At 35.7% G+C, this 12,315-nt stretch overlaps 1 protein-coding gene across 2 annotated transcripts in view; it reads right to left on the reverse strand.

Annotated features, from left to right (window-relative positions):
* Nucleotides 1-8,993, reverse strand: part of LOC128208982 (N-acetylated-alpha-linked acidic dipeptidase 2-like) — a 35,572-nt gene extending 26,579 nt beyond the window's left edge. The window contains exon 1 of one of the 2 annotated variants that reach the window (XM_052912761.1): nt 8,364-8,993. In XM_052912761.1, coding sequence (XP_052768721.1) covers nt 8,364-8,369 — 6 coding nt within the window. In that variant the 5' untranslated portion in view covers nt 8,370-8,993. Of the gene's footprint in view, nt 1-1,007; nt 1,064-8,363 lie in introns of those variants that run through there. The other variant, XM_052912762.1, reaches the window with a different exon arrangement.
* Nucleotides 8,994-12,315: the final 3,322 nt, after the last annotated feature.

Below are 12,315 nucleotides of genomic sequence, written 5' to 3' on the forward strand. Positions count from 1 at the left end.
CAAAGCGTAGATAGAGACCCTATTTCGACATTTTTATTTGAATCAGTACAATTTAAGGCGTGGCGGTAATAATGGGTGGGGATAAAATCTAGCAATTAATTTATAGTCGCCTTAAAGCTAAACTCTCACAGTTTGAACGTTTTGACAACTTTTTTTATTTTTTGTCTTGGAACAAGCTAATGTTCCATGGAAACCAGTAATATAAGACTGCTGACAAAAAATAAGGTCGCAGATTTTTATATTTAAGTTCGAAAATTGATGTTTATAAAACATTATTTTTCGAACGGAAATATGGACATCTGCGATCTGATCTTTTGTCAGCAGTCTTATATCATTGGTTTGCAAATATTTACGCAAAAAAAGCTTTTTCCAAGACATAAAATAAAAAAAAGTTGTAAAAATGGTAAATCTGTGAGAATGCAGCTTTAAGGTCAATGTCAGCAATAATCCTATGATACGTTCTACCACGGACCGTGGTTCTACGTTCGACATAGTCGTCATGGTAAAACGCTTTGACTTACATGGTCCCATTACAAATGGCATTAAAAGATCTGTACCATAGGAGAATGCTATTTTAGAGCAGACTTTCAGATTCTTCGTTACTTAGGGAGGCGGGGGATTAGGGGGCAGTCGTTGCTGGGAGATCGTACGGCGTATAACAGAATGAAGGGCGATTATTAAAAATATGATGTGAATTAGCAATGCATTTGTTCTAATAACAATGATAATAACAATGATAAAAAAGAAGAAGAAGAAGAAGAAGAAGAAGAAGAAGAAGAAGAAGAAGAAGAAGAAGAAGAACAACAACAACAACATCAACAACAACAACAACAACAAAAAGAAATCAAGACTTGGTCCATTATAACTGTAACAGTACAACTATCATTATGCCGTCAGAACGTACAGACAGACAGACAGGCGGAAAGTAGATCATCAAAATCTCATCTAACCCCTAAGATGGGGAGACATAATTAAACGCTCTGGATAAAACAGGTAAAAAGACCTACCTTAGATTTACCTTATTCCGTATTCAAATACATTCAAATAATGAATGCTTTGCAATTTACATATGCAAATGATATTCGCTAGCATTACCACTGTTAAAAGTGTGCGATGAAAATATACTTAAATCAGTAGACCCGAGAACGATAGTTTTATATCACCCTGTAAACATTCCTAAATTGTGCAAACATTCGTGTCCTTGACCCCTTTTTAGTGCAGATATGCAGTGCCTTTAGAATTCAACGTTTCAGGACACCTTAAAATTCTAGTTTAAGCCAGTTTCAACAATACAATTCAATTCAAAATAAATTTAAGGCCACGGTTTTTTAACATGTCCGTTTATCAAATCCGCCGCGTTTAAGATTTATTATTTTTTTGGAAACTGTTAGATTCCCTCCGCAACGAACTGTACCCTAGGATTAAAATAAAAAAGGAAAAAAAAGTCTTTCCATATACAGTCGAACTCCGTTTGCTCGAATTACGAGGGACCGGCGAAAATACCTCGAGCCTAAAAAAAATCGAGCCAAACAGGAATGCTTACCTTCAGTATATTGAAATCGGTCCTGAACATTCAATTCGAACCAACCGGGAATTCGAGCCAAGCGAATTCGAGCAAACGGGAACTGTATAAACTTTTCATCGTTACTATAGCCAGTCGTCGATAATTCATCCAATCGTAAGGATACAATAATTACTGAAAAAATGCTGGGCCCAATTTCTCGAAATTTCTTTAGCTTAACAGGCTTAAATAGCTTACTTTAATAAGCGGAAATACGTACTTAAGTCGTATTTGGATGAATTAAAAATGGTTCATTGTGATAATCATAAAGATAATTCCTACAAAAAGTATAAAAGCTTTAAAAAAGTTAATGTTACGCAAATAATTGAAAAACAAGACATAGTGAGCTTAGCTTAATCCTGTGATAAGGGACTTAAGAAGTTTCGAGAAATTGGGGCCTGGTGTTTCAACAACCGGATTAAGGGCCTTCCACATTGCAAAAGTGGGTGGAGAAGGCCAAAATAAATATTAAAATCTTTGGAATATTCATGTTTTACTAAAGTTTTGAGGAACAATCTTTTTTCAGAATTAGATCACCAACACCCCTTGAAATCTATTTTGGGGTAATAAGGAGCTGAGCAAATTTTACGAAAGAAGATTTTATCAGATTTTTGTTTGAAAATCTTTTAATGCATTTTTTCGAAAAAGTCTGTTGACAATATAAATATGTTTTTGTGTCAAAAAGCGACCGACTACCAAATCAAGAATGTCTTGCGGGTTCTTGATAATATTTTTTCCAAAAAGAAAGATATTCATGAAAAAAATGCTAAGTAGTGGATTAAATTAATTTCCTGATCACATAAAGGCAAATATCCTTGCCAAAATACCTGAAATCACCTCAAAGCCGCAAGTCTTGACCATTTTGTCATTAAAACAAAGTCATTTTGTAAAAAGACATTTCCGTAAAAAATGTAAATGTTGTTTGAATGAAAATCAGATAAAATCGTATTCCATAAAAGTTGCTCAACTCTTGTTAACACCTACTTGTATTTATGTACTATGCTTCCTAAATAATGAACCTCAACCCTAAATGAAAGTAGTTTTTTAAACATTTATGTTTTGGTCCTTTGCACTAACTTTTCACTGTGGAAGGCCTTTAAAATACAGTCGAAACCCGAGGGCTCGATATCTAGTTCATGTCAATGTAGCACATTACTACTTTTAGGTCAACACAGAAACGCTTTTCCCTGGCGAGCCATTTTTGATATTGTATCTATGTCATGGGAATGAAGGTCATGGCTACGTTTTGATCCACACAGCCAACCTTTTCACGCGCGAGCTTTTTTTTCATATTTTATCTAGGTCATGTAAATCATCGAAAGTTCATGACTCGTTTTTCTCGCGCGAGCCATTTAACTATTTAAGTGGTTGCAGGTTAAAATGCTTAAGTTTAGAATGTTTTCTTTGTAGATGTCGCTCAATCTAAGCTGTTAGATCCAAATATAAGGCCATTCTGGAATGTCTTATATTGCCCCGCGGCAAGGATAAAAAAAGACCCGTATGGAACTACTTTTTTCACTACGCACAAAAGAGTTCTAGCGGAAAAACTAGTTTTTTACAATATTTTTTTTTTACTTAAGTGCGAGAAAAAGCATCGACCATGGTCGCTCGTGTAAGATAGGTATATCCCAACACTCGCACAGGGTGTTCTGCGGTAATCCTCTATTCCGCAACAACAATAAAAACTACGTTGGGGTTGGGACGTACCTATCTCACATACTCAGTGGAAAATAGTTTAACCTATTCTTGAATGAGCTCATTCGCCTATGTAACATATCAAATTGGTTAATATTCTTCGCGTGGGTTATGTTTTCAAAAGTAGGTCATTTATCGCGAGTGCTCTATATTTGAAGGAAGATATAGGCTGAACATTTTTGTTACCACAAAAGAAATGTGGTGTAATTATAACCGCACTTTATGGTGGTATACAACTGCCGTAAGAAAACCTGTTAACGTTCGCGAATTGTTTCGTGTAAACCACTTAATTTTAAACCATAACCAAATAACCAGTTACTGCTAGAAGCCAAAAGTGCATTTAAAGATGAGTGGTCACTCGAATCTTATCTAGCTTACCAGTTAGTATGTTACTTATGTATCTAGTTTACCAGTTAGTATGTTACTTACATATCTAGTTTACCAGTTAGTATGTTACTTATGTATCTAGTTTACCAGTTAGTATGTTACTTATGTATCTAATTTACCAGTTAGTATGTTACTTATGTATCTAGTTCACCAGTTAGTATGTTACTTATGTATCTAGTTTACCAGTTAGTATGCTACTTATGTATCTAGTTTACCAGTTAGTATGTTACTTATGTATCTAGTTTATCAGTTAGTATGTTACTTATGTATCTAGTTCACCAGTTAGTATGTTACTTATGTATCTAGTTTACCAGTTAGTATGTTACTTATGTATCTAGTTTACCAGTTAGTATGTTACTTATGTATCTAGCTTACCAGTTAGTATGTTACTTATTAAGTGGAATTCGCAAACCATAACTAGATAACCTGTTAGTGTTGAACATTTGAAAGGTAATGGGAGGCAGTTCTGGGCACTTCGATGCCGGTTTTTAGTTGTATGATAAATATCTTACAGAAAAAGTAACGCGAATATTAATTAGAATAGATAGTTAGATAATTATCGCGAAAATTAATTGGTTAACACGAAAAAAAAAATCGCGAACGCTGTGAGGTTATCTTACGGCAGTAAATATGCCACCATAGCATTCTTCGCATGGGTTCTGTTTTAAAAAGAAGGTTATTTATCGCGAGTGCTCTATATTTGAAGTGAAGCGGTAGGCTGAGCAATTTTGTTTACCTAATAGAAATGTGGTGCATTAATTAACACGGCTGCCAATCACGTGACCTTTGTTGTGATCAAGTAGAAAACCTACTTTCTACAAAGTCGACGAGCGCCGGTAAGTTTTCATGTTTTTCACCTTTAATCAGAATATTGTGTCAAATTTTAACAGCCATGTTTTAGGGCCCATTTTTCTCGACATGTTGTGTCTTTTAACAAGATAATACCTTAAAGTACACGGCTGCGAAACAGTGGCTCCAGCTCTTTTAGGAGCTGTGTATATAAAAGAGCCAATGACACTTCCGAGCTAGAGCAAAAGAACGGATATCATCGTAAAACGTAAGTATGACTCGTTATTTTATCTAATATCACAATTATGAGGGCTTATTTAAGAAATCGGGGAATGCAGTGCCATATAAATAATTATGTTTAATCTTCACACGTGTTTCGGTTATTTTGTAAACATATTGTTTATGGAGATATAAAACCGATTCTCCCATCTAACACGTGCATGTTTACAGACGAAAGTAGAACATTTTCATCATTTTTTAGCTGATTTTCACTCAAGAAGTTTACATTTAAGATAAAACCAGTATTATCGAGTGCTTTTATTTTGTCGGGAATAAAAATGACCGCCTGTTTACCGGAATAAGCATGTTTATACTCTGGGTTGAGCTGGAGCCAAAAGACAGGGAGCTGGAGCCAAAGCGTGGAGGCTGAGCCAATACGCTGTATAATAATGCACTCAACTCGGCATATTTGGAATAGTTGAAGTTCTGTTTAAATAACTAGTATTAAGATATTGTTATATTTTTTTTTAAATATTTAATTATTTATGAATATTTAATGCAATTCATCTGATAATGGGCGTTGCAATCTCAGAAATGTCGATGGAGCTAAAGAATCATTTCACAACATCGATTTAAGAAATATAACACACCACCGAGGGCCATATGACATTATAAGGATCGGCCAGTCAGTCAACGAATGTATATGGACCGAGGCGTTACACCTTCGGGGCTGACTGGCTGGTCCTTATAATGTCATATGACCCTCAGTGGTGTGTAATATTTCTTATATATAAAATGTTCGGTATAAAATAAGGAATATAACACACGATTTCGGGCCATATGGTATTATAAGGACCGGCCAGTCAGCCTCCGAAAGTGTTGAAATAGTAGTTACTCTTTACTCCGTGTAAAAAAAAACAACCGTAAATTAGATAGTGGTGCATCTGTATTTTATACATTTCAACTGGTAGATTCAAGGTGGCTTTTGACCAAAATTGTAGGTACATTTGTATTATCAACCGCCCCTTAAATACTGCCCGCAACACAGCAATACCAGGCATCAATGATGGCTACGCGATGTTTTTTTTTATACAAAAATATATGTGCAACCAGGCGCAAGCAGCCAACTCTTTCATTGTTTATTTGAGGTACGACAAACAAAGCAAACATCAAACTTAAATGCAACTCTGACATCATCCCAGACAGCACTACTGTCACGATTAGGAACCTCGTTAAAAAGGGGCGTTGTCACCAATATAAACAACGGTGAAGTCCCGTCAACAAAGAGCTCCCAACGATTCAGCCAGCCTTGGATTTTTACAGAAAATAAGGCGAAACAAGACTCAAGAAACGTTCGTTTCGCCATGCAAAGAGATCTGGCAAAACCCTGAATGGGACAGATAAAGTCAGACACCACTAAATAAATATCGTATATATTATTGTCAATTAACCAATTTGCATGCAAGATAACACTGATTTCTAGTGCTTCAAGACCCTCAAGACCATATGTGGGGAGACAGCCCCACTTGTGTAATAAACGTTAAACAACGTTAGAAAACGTTTTTCCTAAGACAAGTCCATCAGGCGGCGGTGTTGTGGAAAGGTTTGTCGTGTCGATCATACTTAAAAAAGCCCGAACACGACTCTATGAAAGCGGTGTAGACTGCGTTATGTTTCATTTAAAATGGTGAATAAATGGAGAAGTTATTTTTGTTTAAAGTCTTCATTTGAAGCAAAGTATTGCCTTCCGACGTAGCATTAATGACGTAATTTATCACGTATTATACACACACTGAACATGCATTGAGAGCAGGAGACATAAGTCAAGTAAATTATATGTTATCTGATGACAATAAGAATCCCAGTGTGTTCTGGAACTATATTAAATCAAGGAGAAATTTAATCTAGACGTCCCATCTCTGATGAAAGACCTAGGATTACATAAACTTTATACCTTAACCCCTCCCCTCCAGTGTCCAAGAAGATTAATCAGTCATCACCGTCAAACTACCATCCGCACATGATCCGATAACATTAACCTCAAGCCCTTGCAAAGTCCTCGAGCACATCGTCTGTAGCAATGTCATATCACATTTTAACTCCTTTTCCAATTTTTCAGATTATCAACATTGATTTCGCCGTCGTTGATCATATGCCACTCAGCTAAAACAATCAACAACCTCTCCAAGAATATTGACAAAAACACGTAGATTGACGAAACCCCACTTTAGCAAAGCTCTCGTAAAGGTACCCCATTTACGACCTCCTCAGACCCTTGACCACTACGGGACGACTACGGTCAAGTCAGCGGACAGTTTGCTAAAGACAGTCTTCTTCATCGTAACATCGGTAATGAAGATGCCAGACAGCTACAAAGAAGACCCAGTTAACCTTTAAGATTGAGACTGGCCGATGTTGTTCCATCCGAAAAAAATGTGAATTCATACATGTCAACATGTACCTCTAATATTCCCTCGAGTCAGTATACCATCAATGGCAAAACTTTTTCTTTGACAAGATCAGCTGAGTACCTAGAGGAATAAATCTTCTCAGGCCCTTCATGGACAAATGATATCAACATGAGACACATTTCGTACAGTCCACCTATAGGTAATACAAATGTTGAACGCACATACGTGAGTGCAAGCTTGGAGTATTCTCCGTAAGTTTTGGCCCCATTGACGTACTGTCTGATCAACCAACTAGAGATGATTGTGCATAGATCAGCTCGAGATGTCAAACATAGCTCCTCAAGGACCAGAAGTGTCACCAATACGTTGGCAGACATAATTTGGGACCCCCGCCCCCCCCCCCCCCCCCCCCCCCCCCGAGAGAAAACGCAGCCAGGGTGATACTATTTTATAAAACTGTAAATAATCATGTCGCAATCCAACCGTTGTCTCCAAACTTAACAGTAAGGCATTCGAGAAACTCAACAATCCCCGCAACACACACAACAACTTAGTCAGCTTTCAGCAAGGTAATAAGCCTCTATATAGTTTAAATTCTCAGCGCCAATGCCAATGGTCCCATCGGTGGTCAGCCAGCTCACCCACGACGGGTTCCAGTTGAGCATGGGTATGATTAGGAAGCATTTGAATTCAACTCAGTAATGTTTTTATTTGTTTATATTTTGAAGGGTACAAATGAAGAGATTTTTTTCTCAAAAAAATACTAATAATTAGAATATTAGTATTTTGAATTTGAGGGGAACAAACTTTAATTATTTGGTTGATATTTAGGGTTTTGTGACAGATGATCATTTTCCAAATAATTTTGGTCCTGAAAAGAATTAATTAGACTGATGTTTTAAGGAAAGGGCAGTGGCCATAAGGTGGGTCATGTCAACGCAACTGCCGCCTGTGATACGCGACGGTCCGAAATGTACCGTCCGAAAGGGAAACAAATAAGAAAGAATCCGAAAACAGTTCAAATCTATTCTATTCAGCAGGACTGTGGTCTTATGTCTATAGCTAATAACAATAAAAATAAAAATCTACACACATCTTTCCCAGACAACACTGCCATCCTCAATGACTTTGGGCCTAATTTCTGCCCTATCCGAATTTAGGTCATGTTTACGTATTTTGTTGACATTTCAAAATTACAATTACATTCGTGAAAGTAGAGTCATGTACATTTTGTGGAAGAGTTAGTTCAATACGTTCTCAATGTCAACACATATGAAGTTAAAGCAAACCAATAAACTCACCATCATCTTGACAGATTTCGAGAACACCTAATCCATATAATTCGAGTTGTTTCCCTTCGCTGAATGTTATATAACATGGACGTGGTTGTCCCCCTTCACTTATAATGATCGATGACCCCCGACAAGAAACAAATATGCACGCTTACAACGTTTACAAGAAAAAAAGAAGAAAAAAAATGTTGTCGATAATGAAGATAATTTGTATCATTACATTACGTCAATTCATGTGTGTCTTCTGGTAGAACTAGTATCAGCCAGTAATGGTCGTACTAGTATCAGCCGGGAAAACTGTACGTTATCATTGAATATGTACAACGTCGTTCCAGTACAGTATAAATATAGTATTATACGTGCTCTAATCCATCTTTCTTATTTTGTAATTGTCTGTATGCAAAACAAACGACTTGTGTAAATATTTTCCCATGTGTAACCTATTAAAAAGTACATGCGTATATGTCCAGGTCACCAAATTCATTGTTGTATACCTGTGATTATTATGTTTTGTATGTCAGTCTATTACTTATGTCGGAAAATACTGCTCATTGAGCTAAAGTTTTTGTTTTATTATCATTACATATACGGCCGACTTAAGTTAATGTTCTTCGGATTCTTAAATTATATCTTGTATCTTGTATGATGATGTTATATAATTATATACGGGTACATACTACAATTTGAAGGTCCCCACGACCGTCTCGGACCTCTTGCCTCCATAACACCTGACCTTATCAAGTAATAACAAATTATTAGTTCAAATCAGCAATTTCGGCAGAATTTTGGATCCGCGAAAACCTCATGGGAATTCTATCTTTATCTGTAATACCTTCCCAGAAAATATTTAAAGGTTTTTTGAGAAACCCATCTTTTAATCCCAGTTTATAGCGCTTTCATGTTTACAAGAAGTTAATCGCATCCAATGATAATCATACAACCATAGTGAAATGCCTTTTATCGGGCAATATTCATTAATTTTAAAATCGAAACAAGCACAAATATCCAGCCATCATACTCGGAAATTAAATGTAAACTATGAACACACTTAAGAGGCAGAGGTCTATCCATGTATTCGAACTTCGTGACATTGTGTTCTAAAAACACACAACTTCAATATGATTATATATGCAGCCGACTGTTCAGAACTTTGTTAAAGTTAACTTACTAATAACGATGTTAACGTCATTGGTGTTAACTTTCAAATATTTATTGCTCTGGATTTTTTACCGGATACACTGATTTATACGGTGTCCCTTAAAATATTTCGTACCACTGTTTCTAGCCGTATTTGTTTTATGTATACATATTAGTACAGCATAAAATGTTCACATTTAAAAGTTAACAACAATGTCATTTATCACGTTATCAACTTTAACAAAGTTCTGAACAATCGGCTCCATAGCCTACATAGACGTTAAGAAAGCCTTAGATCTTGCTGATCATAAACTAACAGAATATAATACTGTATTTTATTGAAGAACGCAGATCTAAATATAAATCAAGTCAATACTTTAGTAAAACTATCATTTGAATAGGCAAAACATTACTTTATATGCTTTTATAAAAAAGCAAGGATTGTATTGGTTCGAACTTTGTATTTGATATGCATGTACCGTTAATGAGTACAGTGTTCACAGCCATCCTTTTAGATATCAAATGTTGATGCTTTTTATTTAACATTCGCAGTATTCTAATATATTTTTCGCAGTATTCTAATATATTTTTCGCAGTATGTATTCTAATATATTTTTCGCAGTATTCTAATATATTTTTCGCAGTATTCTAATATATTTTAAAATCTTATTTGATTATAATTATCGTTTAATAATCAGCCTACATGCATATCATTTTATATATACATGTATCATGAAGATATTGATTTATATCGTTGTTGTTGTTTTCACTTACATGTAATACATTTTTAAAACTAAAATGTACACGCCAAGTCGAGATATTCCGTTTTCTGTGCGACGCATATGTCTAAAAGCTTGCTTAAATCTGTGCTATTTCAAAACATATTTAAACACATTAATTTCACAAATAGGCTTAATAAGACGAATTAACCATAACTGTCGATGCTAGAATCGGTAACTTACATTTGTACATATCGTTATGTCTGTCATGTTTATAATGCTTTAGTTCTGTAATACTTAAAATACAATCGTACCTTATAAACCCTGTCTTATCCTGTAATTTAATGTCATGACTATGCCATGACAAAGCAGAGACTATGAAGTACTGTTATCTTCTTGTTTTTATTTTTTTATTTCTGTAATCTGGGACGAATAACAAATGCTACTCCTAGCTGTCATGTTTTAAATGGCGATCAGAATATGAACGAAATACAGGGTTAAGTGCAGCATGGTGTGTTACAAAATGCGCCAAACTTAAAGTAATCTGTTACAAAGGACTTTAGTCCACAATAGTACACAGAGAAATAGGCCAATATTTGGTATGTAGTACGCAGAAAACCAGACATCTATTTGATATAAAGTACGCAGGGAACCAAATAACCATTTAGTATATAGTACACAGAGAAATAGGCCAATATTTGGTATGTAGTACGCAGAAAACCAGACATCTATTTGATATAAAGTACGCAGGGAACCAAATAACCATTTGGTATATAGAACACAGAGAAATAGGCCAATATTTGGTATGTAGTACGCATGGAACCAGATAACCATTTGGTATATAGTACACAGAGAAATAGGCCAATATTTGGTATATAGTAGGCAGGGAACCAGATAACCATTTGGTATATAGTACACAGAGAAATAGGCCAATATTTGGTATATAGTACGCAGGGAACCAGATAACCACTTGGTATATAGTACACAGAGAAATAGGCCAATATTTGGTATATAGTACGCAGGGAACCAGATAACCATTTGGTATATAGTACACAGAGAAATAGGCTAATATTTGATATATAGTACGCAGGGAACCAGATAACTATTTGGTATATAGTACACAGAGAAATAGGCCAATATTTGGTATGTAGTACGCATGGAACCAGATAACCATTTGGTATATAGTACACAGAGAAATAGGCCAATATTTGATACATAGTACGCAGGGAACCAGATAACTATTTGGTATATAGTATACAGAGAAATAAGCCAATATTTGGTATGTAGTACGTATGGAACCAGATAACCATTTGGTATATAGTACACAGAGAAATAGGCTAATATTTGATATATAGTACGCAACGAACCAGATAACTATTTGGTATATAGTACACAGAGAAATAAGCCAATATTTGGTATGTAGTACATGTACAACTATTTGATGTACAGAACGCACTGAACTAGACAATTAGTTGATGAAAAGTACACAGGGAGCCAGGCAACTACATGTATTTGGTACATATGATGCAAGGAACCAGACAACTATTTGGTATGAAGAACGCAGGAAACCAAATAACTGGTATGTAAAGGTAATAAGCAGGGAACCAGGCTACTATTTGGTATGTGGAACGCAGGGAATAAAAATACTAATTGGTAGATAGTACGCAGGGAACCACTCATCTATTTAGTATATAGTACGCAGGGAACCAGACAACTATTTGATATATAGTACATTGGTAATGCGGCAACTATTTGGAATCAAGAACGCAGGGAACGCAGACAAGATTGTTACAGTGTAGCTCAAGGAAAATCAAGAGCACAGAAAGGGGCGCCAACGCTTGCCAGTTTTTCCGACTTGACTAACAGGCATGATAACAGTATGTGTTCAAGGTAGGTTGATGCATATTCCTACATATATGTGTATTACCAGTTGTCATTATGAACGTGTTTAGGAAATTCCATGCAATTAACTTTCTTTTTTGCATGTTGTCGACAGCGAAATTGCCTGTGCTGATACCAGGTTATACACACAACATGTTTTCTTCTAAAAAGGCGTGCTAGAAAAGATAATTTTATGTTTTGCTCTTTCCGATTTCCACAGATCC

Source organism: Mya arenaria, chromosome 11 (assembly GCF_026914265.1).
Source record: "Mya arenaria isolate MELC-2E11 chromosome 11, ASM2691426v1".
In the NCBI taxonomy this organism is placed as follows: domain Eukaryota; kingdom Metazoa; phylum Mollusca; class Bivalvia; order Myida; family Myidae; genus Mya; species Mya arenaria.